The 24,841-nt window shown below is 50.1% G+C and overlaps 1 protein-coding gene across 1 annotated transcript in view; it reads left to right on the top strand.

Annotated features, from left to right (window-relative positions):
• Positions 1-182: 182 nt before the first annotated feature.
• The window catches only part of LOC310921459 (multifunctional procollagen lysine hydroxylase and glycosyltransferase LH3-like), a gene marked incomplete at its 3' end in the record, with an annotated part of 25,286 nt that continues 627 nt past the window's right edge, over positions 183-24,841 (top strand). Inside the window, exons 1-18 of the mRNA XM_083881589.1 lie at positions 183-575; positions 1,730-1,821; positions 3,209-3,345; positions 5,001-5,167; positions 6,049-6,161; positions 8,227-8,290; positions 9,502-9,599; positions 10,319-10,417; positions 12,001-12,132; positions 15,060-15,175; positions 16,109-16,213; positions 17,321-17,446; positions 18,615-18,756; positions 20,257-20,373; positions 21,639-21,704; positions 22,761-22,862; positions 23,994-24,110; positions 24,815-24,838. Of these exons, the coding sequence (XP_083737715.1) occupies positions 188-575; positions 1,730-1,821; positions 3,209-3,345; positions 5,001-5,167; positions 6,049-6,161; positions 8,227-8,290; positions 9,502-9,599; positions 10,319-10,417; positions 12,001-12,132; positions 15,060-15,175; positions 16,109-16,213; positions 17,321-17,446; positions 18,615-18,756; positions 20,257-20,373; positions 21,639-21,704; positions 22,761-22,862; positions 23,994-24,110; positions 24,815-24,838 (2,205 nt within the window). The 5' untranslated portion in view covers positions 183-187. The remainder of the gene's footprint in view (positions 576-1,729; positions 1,822-3,208; positions 3,346-5,000; positions 5,168-6,048; positions 6,162-8,226; positions 8,291-9,501; positions 9,600-10,318; positions 10,418-12,000; positions 12,133-15,059; positions 15,176-16,108; positions 16,214-17,320; positions 17,447-18,614; positions 18,757-20,256; positions 20,374-21,638; positions 21,705-22,760; positions 22,863-23,993; positions 24,111-24,814; positions 24,839-24,841) is intronic.

Raw genomic sequence — 24,841 nt, 5'->3', positions numbered from 1 at the left:
AGTGTGGCGCTCTCTTCCCTAAGCGAAGCCACGCCCCCTTTTCTCACTCCTGGCAACGTGGCAGCCCCGCCCCTTAGCCCCGCCCCCTTGGCGCTGATTGGTGGGAGGGGCGGAGCGGCGGGCGGGGATTGGCTGAGGCGCTGTATGAAGCCCCGCCCCTCGCTCTAAGCCCCGCCCCCGCCGCGCCATGGCCGCGCTCGCGCTGCCGCTGCTGCTGCTGCTGCTGCTGCTGGGGACCCCCGGGACCCCCCAAAACTGCCCAAAAAACACCCTAAACTGCCCCGAAACCGCCCAAAACTGCCCTGAAAACCCCCAAAACTGCCCCGAAAACCCCCAAAACTGCCCCGAAACCGCCCAAAACTGCCCTGAAAACCCCCAAAACTGCCCCGAAAACTCCCAAAACTGCCCCGAAAACCCCCAAAACTCCCCCCAAAACTCCCAGAACAGCCCTAAAAACTCCCAAAATTGCCCTAAAACCGCCCAAAACTGCCCCGAAAACTCCCAAAATTACCCCGAAAACCCCGAAATTTGCCCCAAAAACTCCCTCGAGAGCTTCGAGACTGAGCCTGGGAATGGTGAGTGGGGTCAGGGGTCATGGGGAGGGGTCAGGGGTCACAGGGAGGGGTCAGTGCAGGGTCAGGGGTCACTGGGAGGGTCAGAGGTCACTGGGAGCGGTCAGGGGTCACGAGGAGGGGTCAGTGCAGGGTCAGGGGTCACTGGGAGGGTCAGAGGTCACTGGGGGGGTCAGGGGTCACAAGGAGGGGTCAGTGCAGGGTCAGGGGTCACTGGGAGGGGTCAGTGCAGGGTCAGGGGTCACTGGGAGGGTCAGGGTGGGCTCAATGATCCCAGGGTGGGCTCAGGGTGGGCTCAGGGGTCTCAGGGGTCACTGTGGGGTCTCAGGGGGGTCTCAGGGTGGGCTCAGGGTGGTCTCAGGGTGGTCCTGTCCCTGTCCCCAGCCCCTCTGCTGGTGCTGACGGTGGTCACTGTGATGGGTCAGTGATCCCAGGGTTGGTTCAGGGGTCACTGGGGTGGGGTCAGGGTGGGCTCAGGGGTCTCAGGGTGGTCTCAGGGGTCTCAGGGTGGTCCTGTCGCCCCCAGCCCCTCTGCTGGTGCTGACGGTGGTCACTGGGGTGGATCAGTGGTCACTGTGATGGGTCAGGGGTCACTGGGTGGTCTCAGGGGTCACTGTGGGGTCTCAGGGTGGGCTCAGGGGTCACTGGGCAGGGTCAGGGGTCACTGTGGGGTCTCAGGGGGGTCTCAGGGTGGTCCTGTCGCCCCCAGCCCCTCTGCTGGTGCTCACGGTGGTCACTGGGGTGGATCAGTGGTCACTGTGATGGGTCAGGGGTCACTGGGTGGTCTCAGGGGTCACTGTGGGGTCTCAGGGTGGGCTCAGGGGTCACTGGGCAGGGTCAGGGGTCACTGTGGGGTCTCAGGGTGGTCTCAGGGGTCACTGTGGGGTCTCAGGGTGGGCTCAGGGGTCTCAGGGTGGTCTCAGGGGTCACTGTGGGGTCTCAGGGGGGTCTCAGGGTGGTCCTGTCGCCCCCAGCCCCTCTGCTGGTGCTCACGGTGGTCACTGGGGTGGATCAGTGGTCACTGTGATGGGTCAGGGGTCACTGGGTGGTCTCAGGGGTCACTGTGGGGTCTCAGGGTGGGCTCAGGGGTCACTGGGTGGTCTCAGGGGTCACTGTGGGGTCTCAGGGGGGTCTCAGGGTGGTCCTGTCGCCCCCAGCCCCTCTGCTGGTGCTGACGGTGGCCACGGAGCTGACTGACGGCTACCGGCGGTTCCTGCGCTCCGCCCGCGCCTTCAACTACAGCGTCACGGTGGGGGCGGGGCCTGAGGGGGCGGGGCCTGGGATGGGGCGGGGTTTGGGAGGGGCGTGGCCAATAAGGGAGCGTGGACGGGGAGGGGGCGTGGCCAATGAGGGAGCGTGGTCAGGGAGGGGGCGGGGCCTGAGGGGGGCGTAGCCAATGAGGGGCGTGGTCTGGGAGGGGCGTGGCCAATGAGGGAGCGTGGTCAGGGAGGTGGGCAGGGCCAATCAGGGAGTGTGGCTTCGAGGAGGGGGCGTGGCTTCGTGTATGGGCGGGGCTGGGCAAACTGGGCCTTAATTCCCTTTTTTTATTCCTTTTTTATTCTTTTTAAATCCTTTTTTATTCCTTTTTTTGTTCAGTTTTTATTTATTTTTACTCGCTTTTTATTTGTTCTTAATCACTTTCTATTCCTTTTTTTGTTCCTGTTTTATTCATTTTTTGGATTTTTTTAAAATTCACTTTCTTGTTCCTTTTTTAATTTTTTTTATCCCTTTTTTGGTTTTTTTTCCCCTTTTTTAGTAATTTTTTGTTTGCCTTTTATTCTTTCTTTATTCACTTTTTATTCCGTTTTTTGTTCCTTTTTAAATTCATTTTCTTGTCCCTTTTGAATTTTTTTAATCTCTTTTTTATTTTTCTTTTTCTCTTTTTTTCCTTTTTTCACTCATTTTTAAATTCATTTTTAATCCTTTTTTATTCCATTTTTATTTCTCTTTTTTTTTTTTTATTCCTTTTTTTTTCCCATTTTTTTGTCATTTTTCACCCAATTTTGGTCATTTTTTTGTCATTTTTTCGCCGTTTTTCGTCATTTTTTCACCGTTTTTTCTCCGTTTTTTCCCATTTTCATTAATTTCCCCCATTTCTCCGCAGACCCTGGGCCTGGGCCAGTCGTGGCTGGGAGGGGACATCGCCCGGGTCCCATTTCCCCCTTTTCACCCAATTTTGGACATTTTTTTGTTATTTTTTCGCCTCTTTTTACTGTTTTTCACTGTTCTTTGTTGTTTTTTTAAATTTTTGTCCCAAATTCCCATTTTTTTCTCCCCAGACTCTGAGCCTGGTTGGGGTCATCACCCCTGGCCCATTTTCCCATTTTCCACCCAATTTTGGTCTTTTTTTTGCCGTTTTTTTACTGGTTTTTGTCATTTTTTCCCCGTTTTTTCACGGTTTTTCACCATTTTTTTGCTGTTTTTTCCCATTTTCATTAATTTTTTCCCATTTTCTCTCCCCAAACTCTGAGCCTGGGCAGTGACATCACCCCTGGCCCATTTTCCCCATTTCCCCCTCATTTTTCAGTTGTTTTTCACCCTTTTTTCACCGTTTTTCATCATTTTTTCACCGTTTTTCATCATTTTTTTGCCATTTTTTCACTGTTTTTATTAATTTTTTCCCCATTTCTCCGCAGACCCTGGGCCTGGGCCAGTCCTGGCGGGGAGGGGACATCGCCCGTGTCCCCGGGGGGGGACAGAAGGTTCGGTGGCTCCGGGGGGCTCTGGGGCCCCTGCGGGGGAGGGGCGGCCTCGTCGCGCTCTTCGTCGACAGGTGACGGAAATTTGGGGGAAATTTGGGAAATTTGGGAAAATTCAGGAGATTCAGGGAGATTTGGGGGAATATTGGGGAGAATATTGGGGATTTTGGGATGATTTGGGGAGGTTTTGGGGGTGATTTTGGGGATTTTTGGGGTTATTTTCAGGTTTTTTTGGGATGATTTTGGAGTCATTTTTGGGCTGATTTTTGGGGTGATTTTTGGGGTGATTTTTGGGCGGGTTTAGGGCTGATTTTTGGGGTCATTTTGGGGCCAATTTTACCCATTTTTGGGGCTGAATTTTGGGTGGTTTATGGGGTGATTTTTCAGGGGTTTTGGGGTGATTTTTGGGTGATTTTGGGGTGATTTTTGGGCAGTTTTTGGGGTGATTTTCAGGGTTTTTTGGGATGATTTTCAGGCTGATTTTGGGTATTTTTACGCCTGATTTCCCCCATTTTCTCCCCAGTTACGACGTGCTGTTTTGGGCTGATTTTCCCCATTTTTGGGCTGATTTTGGGTCTGATTTTCCCCATTTTCTCCCCAGCTATGACGTGCTGTTTTGGGCTGATTTTGGGAGGGTTTTGGGATGATTTTCAGGATTTTTTGGGGTGATTTTGGGAGAGTTTTGAGGTGATTTTTGGGATGATTTTGGGGTCATTTTCAGGAGTTTTTTTGGCTGATTTTTGGGTGATTTTGGGAGAGTTTTTGAGGTGATTTTTAAGGTGATTTTCGGGATTCTTTGGCTTGATTTGGCGGGATTTTTTGAGTGATTTTTGGGAGAGTTTTTGAGGTGATTTGGGGTGTTTTTTGGGATGACTTTTGAGGAGGTTTGGGGTTGAATTTGCCCATTTTTAGGGTGATTTTGGGAGGTTTTTGGGGTGATTATCAGGGTGATTTTTGAGTGGTTTTAAGGGTGAGTTTTGGGGTGGCTTTGAATGATTTTGGGCTGATTTTGGAGCTGATTTTCACCCTTTTCTCCCCAGTTATGACGTGGCGTTTTGTGCTGATTTTCCCCATTTTTGGGCTGATTTTCCCCATTTTTGGGCTGATTTTGTGGCTGATTTTCCCCCTTTTCTCCCCAGTTACGACGTGGTGTTTTGGGCTGATTTTGGGGTCATTTTTGGGGTGATTTTTGGGAGTTTTTGGGGATGATTTTGGAGGTTTTTTGGGGTGATTTTCAGGATTTTTTAGGGTGATTTTGGGAGATTTTTGAGGTGATTTTGGGGTGATTTTTGGGGTGATTTTCAGGGTTTTTTGGGCTGATTTTTGGGCAGTTTTTTGGGGTGATTTTTGGGGTTTTTTTTTGGGTTATTTTCAGGGGGTTTTGGGGTGATTTTTGGGTGGTTTATGGGGTGATTTTCAGGGTTTTTTGGGCTGATTTTCAGGGCTTTTTGGGGTGATTTTTGGGCGATTTTTGGGCCGTTTTTTTGGGGTGGGTTTGGATGATTTTGGGGTCATTTTTGGGCTGATTTTTCGGCTGATTTTTGGGGTTTTTTGGGGTGATTTTGGAGTTACTTTTGGGAGGTTTTTGGGGTGATTTTGGGGTGATTTTTGGGTAATTTTCAGGCCAGTTTTTTGGGATGGGTTTGGATGATTTTGGGGTAATTTTTGGGCTGATTTTCCCCATTTTTGGGCTGATTTTGGAGCTGTTTTTCTCTGTTTTTCTCCCCAGTTACGACGTGGTGTTCGCGGGGGGCCCCCGGGAGCTCCTGGCCAAGTTCAGGGATTTCGGGGCCGGGGTCGTGTTCGCTGCCGAGGGATTCTGCTGGCCCCAGGAGGGGCTGGGGGCTCTGTACCCCCCTGCCCCCCCCGGGGGGAAACCCTTCCTCAACTCTGGGGGTCAGCTGGGGGTCCTGGGGGGGTTTGGGGGGAATTTGGGGGGTCCTGGGGTGGATTTGGAGGGTCCTGGGGGGGTTTGAGGGGAATTTGGGGGGATTTGGGGGGTCCTGGGGGTGTTTGGGGGGTCCTGGGGGGGTTTAGGGGGATTTGGGGGGTCCTGGGGGTGTTTGGGGGGGATTTGGGGGGGTTTGGGGGGATTTGGGGAGTCCTGGGGGTGTTTGGGAGGCTCTGCTGGCCCCAGGAGGGGCTGGGGGGGCTTTATCCCCCTGCCCCACCCGGGGGGAAACCCTTCCTCAACTCTGGGGGTACAGGAGGGGAAATCTGAGGGTCCTGAGGGGAGTTTCGAGGGGGTTTGGGGGGGATTTGGGGGGTCCTGGGGGGTTTTGGGGGGGGTTTGGGGGGTCCTGGGGGTGTTTTGGGGGAAATCGGGGGAAGTTCGGGAGTCCTGGGGGGATCTGGGGAAGATTTGGGGGGATTTTGGGGAGATTTGGGGGATCCTGGGGAGGATTTGGGGGTTTCGGGGGATCCTGAAGGGGTTTTGGGGGGTCCTGGGTGGATTTGGGGGGTCCTGGGGGTGTTTTTTGGGTTATTTTGGGAGTTTTGGGCTGGTTTTAGGGTTCATTGGTTATGCCCCATCCCTGGGGGGTTTGGGGATATTTTTGAGATATTTTTGGGGTATTTTGGGATATTTTTGGGATATTTTTGGGATATTTTTGGGATATTTTTGGGATATTTTTGGGATATTTTTGGGGTTATTTATGGTGTTTTTGGGTCATTTCAGGGTTCATTGGTTATGCCCCAGCCCTGGTGGGTTTGGGGTTATTTTTGGGATATTTTTGGGATATTTTTGGGCTGATTTTTGGGTTTTTTGGCCGTTTCAGGGTTCATTGGCTACGCCCCGGCTCTCTGGGCTCTGGTTGAGCGTTGGCATTTCCGGGACGACGACGACGATCAATTGTTTTATACTCAGTTATACCTGGATCCTGAGCTCAGGGTGAGCCAAAAACACCCAAAATTACCCCAAAATATCCCCAAAATCAGCCCAAAATTATCCCCAAAATATCCCCAAAATTATCCCCAAATTATCCCAAAATATCCCCAAAATCCCCCCCAAATTCAGCCCAAAATATCCCCAAAATTCCACCCAAAATCACCCAAAAATACCCTTAAAATGGCCCCAAAATCAGCCCAAAATATCCCCAAAATCCCCCCCAAAATCAGCCCAAAATAACCCAAAATTATCAATTGTTTTATAGCAAATTGTACCTGGATCCCGAGCTCAGGGTGAGCCAAAAACACCCAAAATATCCCCAAAATATCCCCAAAATTCCACCCAAAATCAGCCAAAATTATTCCAAAATCCCACCCAAAATTACCCCAAAATCAGCCCAAAATTATTCCAAAATCAGCCCAAAATTATCCCACCCAAAATATCCCCAAAATTACCCCAAAATTACCCCAAAATTACCCCAAAATCCCACCCAAAATCAGCCCCAAATTATCTCAAAATTCCACCCAAAATCAGCCCAAAATTACCCCAAAATTATCCCAAAATCACCCTAAAATATCCCCAAAATTCCACCCAAAATTACCCCAAAATCAGCCCAAAATCAGCCAAAATTATCAATTGTTTTGTAGCAAATTGTACCTGGATCCTGAGATCAGGGTGAGCCAAAAACACCCAAAATATCCCCAAAATATCCCCAAAATATCCCCAAAATTATCCCCAAAATTATCCCAAAATCCCACCCAAAATTACCCCAAAATCAGCCCAAAATATCCCCAAAATTCCGACCAAAATATCCCCAAAATCCCACCCCAAATCAGCCAAAATTATCCCAAAAATCCCACCCAAAATTACCCAAATCCCACCCAAAATCACCCAAAATTATCAATTGTTTTATACCCAACTGTACCTGGATCCTGAGCTCAGGGTGAGCCAAAAAATACCCCAAAATCACCCCAAAATCTCCCCAGAATGTCCTCAAAATATCCCCAAAATCCCACCCAAAATCAGCCCAAAATTATTCCAAAATCAGCCCAAAATCCCACCCAAAATTACCCCAAAATTATTCCAAAATCTCCCCAAAATATCCCCAAAATATCCCCAAAATCCCCCCCAAAATCAGCCAAAATTGTCCCAAAAATCCCACCCAAAATATCCCCAAAATTCCACCCAAAATTATCCCAAAATCCCACCCAAATCAGCCCAAAATCAGCCCAAAATACTCTTAAAATGACCCCAAAATGTCCCAAAATCACCCAAAATTATCAATTATTTTATAGCAAATTGTGCCTTGATCCTGAGCTCAGGGTGAGCCCCAAAAACACCCAAAATCAGCTCAAAAATCTCAATTTCTCCCCAAAAAAATCGCCCCAAAAATCTCCTTTTTTCCCCCCCCAAAAAAATCTCTTTTAACCCCCAAAATCTCCATTTTCCCCTCCAAAAAATCCCCCAAAATCTCCTTTTTCTCCCTCAAAATCTCCTTTTTTTTCTCCCAAAAAATCTTTTTCCTCAAAAAATCTCAAATTTTCCCCCAAAAAATCTTTTTTTCCTTCGCAAAATCTCCTTTTTCCCCCCAAAAAAATCTCAAATTTTCCCCAAAAAAATCTTTTTTTCCTCAAAAAAATCTCTTTTTTTCCCCAAAAAAAATCCCCCAAAATGTCCATTTTTCCCCCCAAAAAATATTTTTATTTCCGGAAATCTCCTTTTTTTCCCAAATTCTCCTTTCCCCCCAAAAAAATTTCCTTTTTCCCCCCAAAAATCTCCTTTTTTCCTCAAAAAAAAATACATTTTCCTTTCCAAAATCTCCTTTTTTCCCCAAAAAAAAAAATTTCCTTTTTCTCCAAAAAAATCTCCATTTTTTCCTGAAAAAAATCTCATTTTCCCCCAAAAAACCCCTTTTTTTTCCCCAAAAAATGTCATTTTTTCCCCAAAAAAACCCCTTTTTTCTCCCAAAAAATTTCCTTTCTCCCCCGAATTTTTTTTTTCCCAAAATTCTAATTTTTTCCCCCAAAAAATCTTATTTTTTCCCCAAAAATTTTTATTTTTTCCGCAGTCTGATCTGTCCCTGGCCCTGGACCATCATTCCAGAATCTTCCAGAACCTCAACGGGGCCCTGGGTGAGAAAATTGGGATTTTTTTTGGAATTTTTAGGATTTTTTAGGATTTTGGGGGGGCCTGGAGGAAAAATTGGGGATTTTGGGGGAAAATTTGGGGAATTTTTGGGGATTTTGGGGGGAAAAAAAGGAAAATTTGGGGATTTGGGGGATTTTTTGGGGATTTTTTTTTGATTTTTTGGGAATTTTGGGAAAATTTTGGGGGATTTTGGGGGTCCTGGAAGAAAAATTTTGGGGATTTTGGGAATTTTTTGGGGATTTTTTGGGGGAAAAAGGAAAATTTGGGGATTTTTGGGGCATTTGGGGGGAAAATTTGAGGATTTGGGGGATTTTTGGGGGGATTTTTGGGAGATTTTGGGAAAAATTTGGGGGATTTTGGGGGGATTTTGGGAGTTTCTGGAGGGATTTGGGGGATTTTTGGGGGATTTGAGGGGAAAAATTGAGGATTTGGGGGATTTTTTGGGGGATTTTTGGGATTTTTTTGGGAATTTTGGGAAAATTTTGGGGGATTTTGGGGAGTCCTGGAAGAGAAATTTGGGGGATTTTGGGGATTTTTTGGGATTTTGGGGGGAAAAAAGGAAAATTTGAGGATTTTTGGGGCATTTGGGGGGAAAATTTGAGGATTTGGGGAATTTTTTGGGGATTTTGGGAAAAATTCGGGGGATTTTGGGGGGTCCTGAAGGAATTTGGGGATTTTTGGACATTTTGGGATAATTTGGGGGAAAATTTGGGGATTTTCGGGGATTTTGGGGGATTTGGGGGATTTTTGGGGGATTTCTTTGGGATTTTTTGGGATATTTTGGGAAAATTTTGGGGGATTTTGGGGGTCCTGGAAGAGAAATTTGGGGGATTTTTGGAGATTTTTGGGATTTTGGGGGGATTTGGGGGAAAATTTGGGGATTTTTTGGGGCATTTGGGGGGAAAATTTGAGGATTTGGGGGGATTTTTTGGGGATTTTTTGGGAATTTTGGGGAAAATTTGGGGGATTTGAGGGGGAAAAAAGAAAAATTTTGGGGATTTTTGGGGGGTCCTGGAGGGGAATTTGGGGATTTTGGGGGAAAATTTGGGGGATTTGGGTGTTTTGGGGGTAATTTTTGGCATTTTTGGGTGTTTTTGGGTTAATTTTGGGTGTTTTTGGGTTAATTTTGGGTGTTTTTGGGGTGATTTTGGGTGTTTTTGTGTGTTTTTGGGGTGATTTTGGGTTTTTCCCCCAGATGAGGTGACCATTCGCTTCGAGCCCGACGGGAACCGAGTGAGGAACGAGCTCAGCGGGGCCTGGCCCGTGGTGATCCACGGGAACGGGCCCACAAAGGTGCAAAACAGCCCAAAAATACCCCAAAAACAGCCCAAATTCACCCAAAAAATATCCCAAAACTCACCCCAAAAATATCCCAAAATTTACCCAAAAAATACCCCAAAAATATCGCAAAATTATCCCAAAAATATCCCAAAATTCACCCCAAAAATCCCCAAAAAATCCCCATAATTCCCCCCCAAAATATCCTAAAAATATCCCAAACCTGCCCCAAAATTCACCCCAAAAGTATCCCAAAATTCACCCCGAAAATACTCCAAAAATATCCCAACGTTCACCCTAAAAATCCCCCAAAAATATCCCAAAAATCCACCAAAATCCACCCCAAAAATATCCCAAAATTCACCCCAAAAAACATCCCAAAATTATCCCAAAAATATCCCAAAATTCACTCCTAAAATCCCCCAAAAAATCCCCACAAATCATCCCAAAATCCACCTAAAAATCCCTCAAAAAAATCCCCCAAAAATCCCAAAAAAAAAAAAAAAAATCCCAAAATCCACCCCAAAACCCCCAAAATTCACCCCTAAAACATCCCAAAGCTGCCCATGGTGGTCCATGGGAATGGGCCCACAAAGGTACCAAAATAGCCTTTTGGGGATTTTTGGGCTCAAATTGGCAGATTTCGGCCGGGAACTTTTAGGGAAATTTTTGGGGATTTTGGGGCCGTCCCCAAACATCCCCAAACCCTCCAAAAACCCCCCAACCCCCTTTAGGTGGCCCTGAACTCTCTGGGGAATTACGTTCCCCGGGGCTGGAGCCCCTCGGGCTGCGGGGACTGTGACGGGGACAGGAGAGACCTGGGGGGGACACAGGTGAGAAATGGGGGTTTGGGGGGATTTGGGGAGGATTTGGGGGGTCCTGGGAGGGTTTAGGGGGGATTTTGGGGTGTCCTGGGGGGCTGTGGGGACTGTGACAGGGACAGGAGACACCTCGGGGGGACACAGGTGAGGATTGGGGGTTTGGGGGGGGATTTGGGGGTCCTGGGGGGATTTAGGGGTCCTGGGAGGGTTTGGGGGGGATTTTGGGGGGTCCTGGGAGGGTTTAGGGGGGATTTTGGGGGGATTTTAGGGGGATTTGAGGGGTCCTGGGTGGGTTTGGGGGGCTGCAGGGACTGTGACACGGACAGGAGAGACCTGGGGGGGACACAGGTGAGAAATGGGGGTTTGGGGGGATTTTGGGGGGTCCTGGGGGGGTTTGGGGGAATTTTGGGGGGATTTGGGGAGATTTTGGGGGGTCCTGGGGGGCTGCGGGGACTGTGACACAGACAGGAGAGACCTCGGGGGGACACAGGTGAGGATTGGGGGTCCTGGGTGGATTTGGGGAGGATTTGGGGGGGATTTGGGGGGTCCTGGGGGGATTTGGGGTAATTTTGGGGGGTTGGGGGGATTTTGGGGGGTCCTGGGGCAGTTTGGGGGGATTTAGGGTGAGTTTCAGGGGGGATTTTGGGGGTTCTTGGGGTGGATTTTTGGGCATCCTCAGAGGGGTTGGGGGATCCTGGGTGGATCTTGGGGGGTTCTGGGAGGGATTTGGGGGGGGTTGGGGTAATTTGGGGGGATTTGGGGGGATTTGGGAGATTTTGGGGGGTCCTGGGTGGGTTTGGGGGGATTTTGGGGGGTCCCGAGGGGCTGCGGGGACTGTGACAGGGAACTGAGACCCCTGGGGGGGACACAGGTGAGGATTGGGGGAATGGGGGGGATTTGGGGGGCCCTGGAGGGGTTTAGGGGGGATTTTGGGGGGTCCTGGGTGGGATTTAGGGTGAGATCTGGGGGGGATTTTGGGGGATGTTGTGGGTCCTGGGGGGTGTTTGGGGGGTCCTGGGGGGGGGTGTTGGGGGAGATTTGGGGGGATTTTGGGGAGTCCTGGATGGATTTGGAAGGATTTAGGGTGAGTTTTGGGGGAGATTTGGGGGGAAGGGGGAGATTTGGGGGTTTTTTTGGGATGATTTCAGGGATTTTTGGGTGGTTTTCTTGGGGAGGTTTTGGGGTTTTTTGGGGGGGATTTGGGTTTGGGTTTTGTGGAATTATTTCAGGGATTTTTTGGGTGGGTTTTGGGGGGATTTGGGGGTTTTTGGTGTGTTTTTTGGGAGGGTTTTTTGGGATGATTTCAGGTTTTTTTGGGTGGTTTTCTTGGGAGTGTTTTGGGGGTGTTTTTTTTGGAGGGATTTGGGGGTTTTTTTGTTTGTTTGGTTGGTTTTTTTTGGAGAGTCAGGGATTTTTGGAGGTTTTTTTGAGATGATTTCAGGGAATTTTGGGATATTTTTGGGTGGGGTTTTTTGGGGGTTTTTTTGGTGTATTTTTTTGTTTATTTTTCCAGGACAATTTCAGAAATTTTTATCTGTTTTTTTTTGTTTTTCTCCTATTTTTCCCCCTCCCCTGCCCCCGTTTTGTGTGTCCAGGGGGAGCCCCTGCCCTGGGTCCTGCTGGGGGTGTTCGTGTCGGAGCCGACGCCGTTCCTGCCCCGGTTCCTGCGGCGCCTGCGGGGGCTGAGCTACCCCAGGGACAGGCTGGGGCTGTTCCTGCACAACGCTGTGAGTGAGAGCCCAAAATAATCCCAATTCACCCCAAAATACAGCCAAAATAACCCCAAAATCATCCTGCGGGGGCTGAGCTACCCCAGGGACAGGCTGGGGCTGTTCCTGCACAACGCTGTGAGTGAGAGCCCAAAATAACCCAAAATACAGCCAAAAATACTGCCCAAAATAACCCAAAATTACCCCAAAATACAGCCAAAAATAACCCAAAAATCAGTAAAAAAATTACTCCAAAAATGACCCAAAATCATCCCAAAAATTACCCAGAAATGACCCAAAAATACACCAAAAATTACCCCGAAAATACACCAAAATCACCAAAAAATTACTCCAAAAATAACCCAAAATTCACCCCAAAAATAACCCAGAAATAACCCCAAAAATACACCAAAAATAACCCCAAAAATGCACCAAAATCACCCCAAAAATAACCAAAAATTCACCCCAAAAATATCCCCCAAAATGCCCAGAATTCACACCAAAAATAACCCCAAAAATAACCCAAATTCACCCCAAAAATACACCCAAAATAACCCAAAATCAGCCCAAAAATGCCCCAAATCATCCTGCGGGGGCTGAGCTACCCCAGGGACAGGATGGGATTGTTCCTGCACAACGCTGGGAGTGAGAGCCCAAAACAGCCAAAAATACAGCCAAAAATAAGCCAAAATCATCCCAAAAATCGGTAAAAAAGTTACTCCAAAAATGACCCAGATTTGCTCCAAAAATCACCCAAAATCACCAAAAATATACCCCAAAAATAACCCAAAATCATCCCAAAAATATCACCCAAAATGGCCAGAATTCACCCCAAAAATACACCAAAAATAACCCTGAAATAACCCAGAAATAACCCAAAAATACCCCCCAAATAGCCCCAAAAATACACCAAAATCACCCCAAAAATACACCAAGAATAACCTGAAATTCACCCCAAAAATCACCCAAAAATAGCCCCCAAAATGCCCAGAATTCACCCCAAAAATAACCCAAAATCATCCCAAAAATAACCCAAAATCATCCCAAAAATAACACAAAAATGACCCCAAATCACCCAAAAAATAACCCAAAATTCACCCCAAAAATACCCCCAAATTCACCCCAAAAATCACCCCAAAAGGACCCCAAAACTACCAAAAATCACCCCAAAAATTCACCCAAAAATAACCCAAAAATCCCGCAAATTCACCCCAAAAATAACCCAAAAAATAACCCCCCAAAATAACCCGAATTCACCCCAAAATAACCCCAAAATACAGCCCGAAATAACCCAAAATCATCTCAAAAATCAGTAAAAAAATTATTCCGAAAATGACCCAAAATTCACACCAAAAATACACCAAAAATGCCAAAAAAATTACCAAAAAATAAACCAAAATACTATTAAAATCACCAAAAAATTACTCCAAAAATAACCCGAAATTCACCCCAAAATAACCCAAAATTCAGCCCAAAAATAACCCAAAAATGACCCAAATTTACCCCCAAATAACCCAAAATTCACCCCAAAAATCACCCGAAACCCCCAAAATTTTGGGTGATTTTTGGGTGAATTTTTAACTGGATTTTCGTGGGAATTTGCGCCAATTTTTGCTGAATTTTCCCTGAATTTTCCCCAAATTCTCCTGAAGATTTTCCAAATTTCTCCCAAATTTTCCCCAAATTTTGGTGATTTTTTGGGAGATTTTCGGGCAAATTTTGGGTGAATTTTGGGTGATTTCGGGGTGATTTTTGGGGTATATTTTGAGTGTATTTTGTGTGATTTTTGGGCTGATTTTGGGTGTATTTGCTGTGATTTTTTTCTGATTTTGGGGTGATTTTTGGGGTATATTTTGTGTGATTTTGGGGCTGTATTTTGGCTGATTTTTGGGTAAAATCCGGCTGATTTTTTGTGATTTTTGGGGCCATATTTGGGCTGATTTTTGTGTGATTTTTGGGCCATATTTTGGCTGTATTTTGGGTAATTTTGGGTATATTTTGGATGTATTTTGGGTATATTTTGTGTGATTTTTGGGCTGATTTTGGGCTGTATTTTGGGTGTATTTAATGTGAATTTTCTCTGATTTTGGGGTGATTTTTGGGATATATTTTAGGTATATTTTATGTGATTTTTGGGCTCTATTTTGGGTGATATTCAGCTGTATTTGGCCTGATTTTGGGTGTATTTCGGGTGATTTTGGGGTGTATTTTGTGTGAATTTTTTGTGATTTTTGGGTGATTTTGGGGCTGTATTTTGGCTGATTTGGGCTGTATTTTGGGTGTATTTAATGTGAATTTTGGGGCTGATTTTTGGGTATATTTTGGGTGATTTTTGGGTATATTTTGGGTGATTTTTTGGTGTATTTTGTGTGATTTTTGGGCTGTATTTTGGGTAATTTTGGGTATATTTTGGGTGATTTTTGGGCTGTATTTTGGGTCTATTTTGGCTGATTTTTGGGTATATTTTGGGTGATTTTGGGGCTGTATTTTGGGGTATATTTTTGGTGATTTTGGGGGTATATTTGGGCTGATTTTGGGTGATTTTTGGGCTGTATTTTGGGTGTATTTGGGCTGATTTTTGGGTATATTTTGTGTGATTTTTGGGCTGATTTTTGGGTCTATTTTGGCTGATTTTTGGGTATATTTTGGGTGATTTTGGGGCTGTATTTTGGGGTATATTTTTGGTGATTTTGGGGTATATTTTTGGTGATTTTGGGGCTGTATTTTGGCTGATTTTTGGGAGTATTTTTGGCTGATTTTTGGATATTTTTGGGCTCTATTTTGGGTGATTTTTGGGCTGATTTTGGGTGTATTTTTTCAGATTTTGGGGTGATTTTTGGGCTGTATTTTGGGTATATTTTATGTGATTTTTGGGTATATTTTGTGTGATTTTGGGCTGATTTTGGGCTGATTTTGGGCTGATTTTGGTGTATTTCCCCCCCCAGGTCCCCGCCCACTCGGCCCAAATCGAGGCCGCCTGGCCCCGCCTCCGGAAACGCTTCAGCTCCGCCCACCGGGAGGGGCCGGAAATGGGGGGAGGGGCCGCCCGGGACACCGGAATGTGAGGGGGGGAGGGGCCGGAAATGGGGGGAGGGGCCGCCCGGGACACCGGAATGTGAGGGGGGAGGGGAATGGGGGAGGGGCCGGGAATGGGGGGAGGGGCAGAGGGGGGGAGGGGAATGGGGGGAGGGACCGGAAATGGGGGAGGGGCCGGAAATGGGGGAGGGACCGGAAATGGGGGGAGGGGCCGCCCGGGACACCGGAATGTGAGGGGGGAGGGGAATGGGGGAGGGGCCGGGAATGGGGGGAGGGGCCGGGAATGGGGGGAGGGGCCGCCCGGGACACCGGAATGTGAGAGGGGGGAGGGGAATGGGGGAGGGGCCGGGAATGGGGGGAGGGGCCGGGAATGGGGGGAGGGGCCGCCCGGGAGGCTGGAATGTACGGGGGGGGAGGGGCGGGGGGAGGGGCAAAAGGGGGGAGGGGCAAATGGGAAGGGGAGGGGCTTGGGTTATGGGGGAGGGGCAAAGGGGGGTGGTGGGGGGAGGGGAGGGGTGGGGGCACGTTCCTGGGTGAGGGGTTGGGGGGAGGGGCTCAGGTCCATTTTTGGGCTTTTTTGGGGGGTCCCGGGTCAGTTTTTGGGTGTCCCGGGTCAGTTTTTAGGGTCCCCAGGTCAGTTTTGGGGGTATTTTGGGGTCCCCAGGTCAGTTTTTGAGTCCCCGGGTCAGTTTTTGGGGTGTTTTGGGGTGTCCCAGGTCAGTTTTGGGGGTCCCCAGGTCAGTTTTTGGGATATTTTTGGGGTATTTTGGGGTCCCCAGGTCAGTTTTTGGGGTGTCCTGTGTCAGTTTTTGGGATATTTTGGGGTGTCCCAGGTCAGTTTTTGGGTCCCCAGGTCAGTTTTTGGGGTGTTTTGGGGTGTCCCGTGTCAGTTTTTGGGGTATTTTGGGGTGGTTTTGGGTCCCCGTGTCAGTTTTTGGGGTATTTTTGGTGTCCCCAGGTCCCTGTGCCGCCGGGCCCCGCAGTGCGATCACTACCTGAGCCTGGACGCCGACGTGACCCTGAGTGACCCCGGGGCGCTGCTGGAGCTGCTGAGAGAGAACAGGTACTGACCCTGAGTGACCACTGACCACTGACCAGTGACTGACCACTGACCACTGAGTGACCACTGAGTGACCACTGACCACTGACCACTGACCCCTGAGTGACCACTGACCACTGACTGACCCCTGAGTGACCCTGAGTGACCCCCGGGGCGCTGCTGGAGCTGCTGAGAGAGAACAGGTACTGACCCTGAGTGACCACTGAGTGACCACTGAGTGACCACTGACCACTGACCACTGACCCTGAGTGACCCCGGGGCGCTGCTGGAGCTGCTCAGGGAGAACAGGTACTGACCCCTGAGTGACCACTGAGTGACCACTGACCCTGAGTGACCACTGAGTGACCACTGACTACTGAGTGACCACTGACCACTGACCACTGACCACTGACCACTGACCCCTGAGTGACCACTGACCACTGACTACTGAGTGACCACTGACCACTGACCACTGAGTGACCACTGACCCCTGAGTGACCACTGACCACTGAGTGACCACTGACCACTGACCACTGAGTGACCACTGACCCCTGAGTGACCACTGACCCCTGAGTGACCACTGACCACTGACCACTGAGTGACCACTGACCCCTGAGTGACCACTGACCACTGAGTGACCACTGACCACTGACCACTGAGTGACCACTGACCCCTGAGTGACCACTGACCCCTGAGTGACCACTGACCACTGACCACTGAGTGACCACTGACCCCTGAGTGACCACTGACCACTGAGTGACCACTGAGTGACCACTGACCACTGACCCTGAGTGACCTTACATGACCTCAGATGCCCCCAGGTGACTGCAGGTGGACCCCAAACCCCCCAGAATCCCCCCAGATCCCCCCAGATGTTCCCAAAATGACCCAAAACCCACCCAGGTGACCCCCAGGTGACCCCCAGGTGACCCCAGCTCCCCCCAGGTGACCCCCAGGTGACCCTCAGGTGACCCCAGCTCCCCCCAGGTGACCCCCAGGTGACCCTCAGGTGACCCCAGCTCCCCCCAGGTGACCCCCAGGTGACCCTCAGGTGACCCCAGCTCCCCCCAGGTGACCCCCAGGTGTCCCCAGGTGACCCCAGCTCCCCCCAGGTGACCCGTGTGTCCCCAGGCAGGTGCTGGCCCCGCTCCTGACCCGCCCCGGTCACCTCTGGTCCAATTTTTGGGGGGCCCTGAGCCCCGAGGGGTTTTACGCCCGAGCCCCCGACTACGTGGAGATCGTGCAGGGCCGGCGCAGGTGAGACACACCTGGGGACACCTGGGGACACCTGGGGATACCTGGGACACACCTGGGACACACCTGGGGACACCTGGGACACACCTGGGGACACCTGGGGACACACCTGGGGACACACCTGGGACACACCTGGGACACACCTGGGGACACCTGGGACACACCTGGGGACACCTGGGGACACACCTGGGACACACCTGGGACACACCTGGGGACACCTGGGGACACACCTGGGGACACACCTGGGACACACCTGGGACACACCTGGGGACACCTGGGGACACACCTGGGGACACACCTGGGACACACCTGGGACACACCTGGGACACCTGGGGACACACCTGGGGACACACCTGGGGACACACCTGGGACACACCTGGGACACACCTGGGACACCTGGGACACACCTGGGACACACCTGGGACACACCTGGGACACCTGGGGACACACCTGGGGACACCTGGGGACACACCTGGGACACACCTGGGACACCTGGGACACCTGGGGACACACCTGGGACACACCTGGGGACACACCTGGGGACACACCTGGGACACCTGGGACACACCTGGGGACACACCTGGGGACACCTGGGGACACCTGGGGGGACATTGGGGACATCTGGGGACACACCTGGACAAGTAGGACACACCCAGAACACACCTGGGGATGGTCTGGGGATGGTCTGGGGACACCTGGGGATACCTGGGACACCTAGGGGGACATTGGGATGGTCTGGGACACACCTGGGACAGGTGAGGGACAATGGGGACACCTGGGGAGACAATGAGGATTCCTGGGGACACCTGGGGACACACCTGGGACAGGTGAGGGATAATGGGGACACCTGGGGGAACAGTGGGGACACTTGGGACACACCTGGGGATGTTTGGGACACACCTGAGGACAGGTGAGGGACACTGGGGACACACCTGGGGACACACCTTGGGACACCTGGGACACACCTGGGGGTGTGGGGCGTGGTCTGAGTTGGGTGTGGCTCTGTGGGCGTGGCCTGGTGATGGGTGTGGCTCTGTGGGCGTGTCCAGGGGTGGGTGTGGCTCTGTGGGCGTGGCCAGGGGTGGGTGTGGCTCTGTGGGCGTGGCCAGGGGTGGGTGTGGTTCATTCTGGGCGTGTCCCTGTCTCACCTGCACGTTCTGGGCGTGGCCAGGGGCGTGTGGAACGTGCCCTACGTCAGCCACGCCTACCTGGTGGGCGGGGCCGCGCTGCGGGGGCCGCTGGGGGAGGGGCCGGTGTTTGACCACGCCCACCTGGACCCCGACATGGCCTTTTGTGCCCGGGCCCGGGACAAGGTGAGTGACCCAAAAATCGGACTAAATTAACACAAAATTAACACAAAAATAACCCCAAAATTACCCCAAAATATCACCCAAAATAACCCCAAAAATAACCCAAAATTAACCCAAAAAATCACCCCAAAATTACCCCAAAATCACCCGAAATTACACCAAAATTGCCCAAAAATTACCCCAAAAATTACCAGAAAATTATGCCAAAATAACCCCAGAATTAACCCAAAAATAACCCAAAATCAGCCAAAAAATCTTCAAAAAATAAACCCAAAATCACCCAAAATTATGCCAAAAAATCACCCAAAATCAGCCAAATATTACCCCAAAATTACCCACAAAATCACCCAAAATCAGCCAAAAATTAACCCAAAAAAATCATCCAAAATCAGCCCAAAATTACTCCAAAAATTAACCCAAAATTACCCCAAAAATTACCCCCAAGTTACCACAAAAACAGCCAAAATCACCCCAAAATCAGCCCAAAATTAACCCAAAATCACCCCCAAAATTGCCCCAAAAAATCACCCAAAATAACCTCAAAATTAACCCAAAATAACCCCAAAATCAGCCAAAAATTGCCCCAAAATTGCCCAAAATTACCCCAAAATTACCCCCAAAATTACCCCAAATTATCCCAAAAAATCACCCCAAAATTACCCCAAAATTACCAGAAAATTACCCCAAAATTACCCCAAAAAATCACCCAAAATCAGCCCAAAATAACCCCCAAACCACCCAAAATCGCGCCAGGACAGCCCAAAATTACCCCAAAATCATCTGGAGAACCCCAAAATCACGTGAATTTTGGATGGATTTGGGTTAATTTGGGCAAATTTGGGGGAATTTGGGGGAAATTTGAGGGAATTTGGGTGAATTTGGGGTAAAATTGGGTGGAATTTGGGGGTTTTTTGGGTGAATTTGGGGTATTTTGGATGATTTTGGGTTGAATTCTGTGGTTTTGGGGTATTTGGGGTGGATTTTGGGTAAATTTGGGTTAAATTCTGGGGATTTTAGATGAATTTGGGTTGAATTCTGTTGATTTTGGTTAAATTTGGGTTGATTTGTGGTAGAATTCTGTGGATTTTGGGTTGAATTTTGTAGATTTTGAGTAGATTTGGGCTGAATTCTGGGGATTTTGGGTTGATTTGGGGGATTTTGGGTGGATTTTGGGTTGAATTCTGTGACGTTTGGGCTGAATTCTGTAGATTTTGAGTATTTTGGGTTGAATTCTGGGTATTTTGGGTTGAATTTGGGGTAAATTCAGGTGGATTTTGGGTAAATTTGGGGATTTGGGGTTGAATTCTGTTGATTTGGGGTAAATTTGAATAGATTTTGCTTAAATTTGGGTTGATTTTGGGTTGAATTCTGTGGATTTTGGGTAAATTTGGGTTGATTTTGGGTTGAATTTTGGGGTTTTGGGGTATTTTGGGCTGAATTCTGTAGATTTGTGTATTTTGGGCTGAATTTTGTGTAAATTCAGTGTATTTTTTTCCCCCCCAGGGGCTGTTCCTGCACGTCACCAACCGGCGACACTTCGGGCACCTCGTGGTGACCAACGGCTTCAACAGCTCCGGGAGGGGCCACCCCGAGCTCTGGGAGAGGCCCAGGAACCCCTGGGTGAGTCTGGGACCAGTATAAACCAGTATGGACCAGTATGGACCAGTATAAACCAGTATAGACCAGTATAGAGTGATATAGACCAGTATAGACCAGTATAAACCAGTACAGGGCACTGATGGCTCCGGGAGGGGCCACCCCGAGCTCTGGGAGAGGCCCCGCAACCCCTGGGTGAGTCTGGGACCAGTATGGACCAGTATAGACCAGTATAGACCAGTATAAACCAGTATAGATCAATATAAACCCATACAGACCAGTATAAACTAGTATAAACCACTATAGACCAGTATGAACCAGTATGGACCAGTGTAAACCAGTATAGACCAGTATAACCAGTATAGACCAGTACAGACCAGTATAGAGTGGTATAAACCGCTATAAACCATTATAAACCAGTATAAACTAGTATAGACCAGTACAAACCAGTATAGACCAGTATAAAGCACTATCAACACATCTGGGTGGTCCCGTTACCTCCCAGTGCTCCCAGTGACACCAGTAACCCCCTCCCAGTCCCTCCCAGTCCCTCCCAGTTCATCCCAGTCCATCCCAATACCCCCAGTTAACCCTCCCAGTGCTCCCAGTAACACCAGTAACCCCTCCCAGTCCCCCCCAGTCCCTCCCAGTCCCTCCCAGTCCCTCCCAGTCCCCTCCCAGTCCCCCCCAATCCCCCCCCAGTCCCCCCCAATCCCCCCCCAGTCCCCCCCAGTCCCTCCCAGTCCCTCCCAGTCCCTCCCAGTCCCCCCCAGTCCCTCCCAGTCCCTCCCAGTCCGTCCCAGTCCCTCCCAGTCCGTCCCAGTCCCTCCCAGTCCGTCCCAGTTCCCCCTAGTCCCTCCCAGTCCCTCCCAGTCCCTCCCAGTCCCCCCCAGTCCCTCCCAGTCCCCCCCCAGTCCCCCCCAGTCCGTCCCAGTCCCTCCCAGTCCCTCCCAGTCCATCCCAGTCCCTCCCAGTCCCTCCCAGTCCGTCCCAGTCCCCCCCAGTCCGTCCCAGTCCCTCCCAGTCCTTCCCAGTCCCCCCCAGTCCCTCCCAGTCCCTCCCAGTCCCTCCCAGTCCCCCCCAGTCCGTCCCAGTCCCTCCCAGTCCCTCCCAGTCCCTCCCAGTCCCCCCCAGTCCGTCCCAGTCCCTCCCAGTCCCTCCCAGTCCCTCCCAGTCCCTCCCAGTCCCTCCCAGTCCCCCCCAGTCCCTCCCAGTCCCTCCCAGTCCCTCCCAGTCCCCCCCAGTCCCTCCCAGTCCCCCCAGTCCCCCCAGTAACGGCAGTTCCACAGGACTGGGACCAGCAGTACCTTCACCCCAACCACAGTCGGATCTTCCAGGACCAGCTGCTGCAGCAGGTACCGAAATCAGCCAAAATTACCCCAAAAATCACCCAAAATCACCCCCAAATTAACCAAAAAATCACCCAAAAATGTCCCAGAAATCACCCAAAATTAACACAAAATTCACCCAAAATTACCCCAAAAACCAGCCAAAATTAACACAAAATTAACACAAAAATTACCCCCAAATTACCCAAAAATTAAACCAAAATTACCCTAAAAATCAGCCAAAATTAACCCAAAATTAACCCAAATTACCCTAAAAATCAGCCAAAATTAACACAAATTTCACCCCAAATTACCCCAAAACTTAACCCAAAAATCACCAAAAAATGTCCCAAAAATCAGCCAAAATTACCCCAAAATTAACAAAAAAATCACCTAAAAATTTCCCAAAAATCAACCAAAATTAACCCAAAATTAACACAAAAATTACCCCCAAAATCAGCCAAAATTAACCCAAAATTAACCCAAAATTACCCCAAAAATCAGCCAAAATTACCCCAAAATTAACACAAAATTCACCCAAAATTAACCCAAAAATTCACCCAAAAATATCCCAAAATTACCCCAAAATTCCACCTGTTCCAGCAGGTACCGAAATCCCCCAAAATTAACCCAAAAATCACCCCAAATTAACCCAAATTGCCTCAAAATTTGGATTTTTGGGGTAATTTTGGGGTGTTTTGGGCTGATTTTTGGATTAATTTTGAGTGGTTTCGGTACCTGTTGGAACAGGTGGAATTTTGGCTGATTTTTGAGTGATTTTGGGCTGATTTTGGGCTGATTTTTGGCTGATTTTGGGCTGATTTTGGGTTGATTTTGGGGTGATTTTGGGTTGATTTTGGGTTGATTTTTGGCTGATTTTGGGGCTGATTTTGGGTTGATTTTGGGTGGAATTTTGGGGTGATTTTGGGCTGATTTTGGGTGGAATTTTGGGGTGATTTTGGGCTGATTTTGGGCTGATTTTGGGCTGATTTTGGGGCTGATTTTGGGTTGATATTCGGTTAATTTTGGGCTGATTTTGGGCTGATTTTGGGCTGATTTTGGGTGATTTTGGGTGTTTTCCAGCCCTGCCCTGACGTGTTCCAGTTCCCGCTGTTCTCGGCTCAGTTTGGGCGGGAGCTCCGGGAGGAGGCGGAGCTTCACGGAGGGTGGGCGGAGCATCATGAGGTGGGCGGGGCCTCCAGAAAGGGGGCGTGGCCTCAAAAAGGGGCGTGGCCATAAATGAGGAGTGGGATCTCAAAAGGGGTGGGGCCTCAAAAAGGGGTGGGGGGGCTTAAAAAAGGGGTGGGGCCTTAAAATGAAGGTGGAGCTTCAGAAATGGGGGATGGGGTCCCAAAAAAGGGGGGCGTGGCCTCAAAAAGGGGGGTGGGACCCTAAAAATGGGGGTGGGATCCCAAAAATTTGGGTTTTGACCCCAGGACTGGGATTGGGGATCCCAAAATTGGAGCTCGGCCTGGTGGGCGTGGCCCAGGTGAATCTCGGGTGTCTCAGGTGTGTCCCAGGTGTATCTCAGGTGTGTCTCAGATGTGTCTCAGGTGTGTCCCAGGTGACAAGGTCAGTCCCAGGTGTATCTCAGGTGTGTCCCTGACCCATCCCACCTGTCCAGGTGTGTCCCAGGTGTACCCCAGGTGTATCTCAGGTGTATCCAGTTGCATCCCAGGTGTGTCCCAGGTGTTCCAGGTGTCTCAGGTGTATCCCAGGTGTGTCTCAGGTGTCTCTCACCTGTCCAGGTGCTGTCGCAGTCTCTCCCAGGTGTATCTCAGGTGTATCTCAGGTGTCCCAGGTGTCTCAGGTGTATCTCAGGTGTATCTCAGGTGTGTCCCAGGTGTCTCAGGTGTATCTCAGGTGTCCCCAGGTCTATCTCAGGTGTACCCAGGTATCTCAGGTGTATCTCAGGTGTCTCAGGTGTCCCAGGTGTGTCTCAGGTGTGTCCCAGGTGTCCCAGGTGCTGTCCCGGTCGGTCCCGCTCTCGGCGCTGCAGTTGGATTTGGTGTATCTCAGGTGTCCCCAGGTGTATCTCAGGTGTCCCCAGGTGTATCTCAGGTGTCTCAGGTGTCCCCAGGTGTCTCAGGTGTGTCTCACCTGCCCAGGTGCTGTCGCAGTCTCTCCCAGGTGTATCTCAGGTGTCCCCAGGTGTGTCTCAGGTGTCTCAGGTGTGTCTCACCTGTCCAGGTGCTGTCCCGGTCGGTCCCACTCTCGGCGCTGCAGTTGGATTTGGTGTATCTCAGGTGTCTCAGGTGTATCTCAGGTGTATCTCAGGTGTATCTCAGGTGTCTCAGGTGTGTCTCACCTGCCCAGGTGCTGTCCCGGTCGGTCCCGCTCTCGGCGCTGCAGTTGGATTTGGTCCTGCAGGGGGCGCTGCGGGAGCTCCTCCCCCCCATCGCCCGCCGCCTCTTCCCGGGATACGCCCCCAAGGTGGGCGGGGCCTCACACAGGGGCGGGGCCTCACACAGGGGCGGGGCTTGGAGAAAAGGGCGGGGCTTGGAGAAAAGGGGCGGGGCTTGGAGAAAAGGGGAGTGGCTTGGAGAAAAGGGGTGGAGACAGGAAATGGTTGGTCAAAAGGGGCGGGGCTTTTAAAAAGGGGCGGGGCTTGAAGAAAGGAGTGGAGCCTGGGGAAAGGGGGATCAGAAAGGGGCGGGGCCTGAAGATGGAACAGGGTGGGCGTGGTTAAAAGAGTGGGAAAGAAAAGGGGCGTGGCCTGGGAAAAGGGGGCGTGGCTGGAAAGGGAGGGAACTCAGAAATGGGCGTGGCCTTTTGGGGGCGGGGCTTGGCCAGAGCAGCATCTCAAAAGAGGCGGGACCGCAAAAGGGGCGGGGCTTGGTATGGAAATGAGGGAGGGGCGTGGCTTTAGGAAAGGGTGTGGCTAAAAGGGGAGGGGCCTCAAATGGGGGTGGGGCTTATTAAAGGAGCAGGGCCTAGAAATGGGTGAAGCAGAGAGGGGCGGGGCTTGGGGAAAGGGCGTGGCTTGGGAAAATGGGCGGGGCTTGGGGAAAAGGGGTGGGAATTCAAAAGGCAATGGCAGATGGGCGTGGCCTAATGGGGTGTGGTCACTATGTGGGTGTGGCTTTATTGTGGGTGTGTCCCCCTTAGCCACGCCCACCCGCCCCTCCCCCGCCCAGGTCCGCACCGTGCTGAGCTCGGTGGTT

This window comes from Zosterops lateralis (assembly GCF_965231275.1).
Source record: "Zosterops lateralis genome assembly, chromosome: 34".
NCBI lineage: Eukaryota > Metazoa > Chordata > Aves > Passeriformes > Zosteropidae > Zosterops > Zosterops lateralis.
Note: the sequence above shows the minus strand (reverse complement) of the source record. Positions and strands in the feature narration are given on the sequence as shown.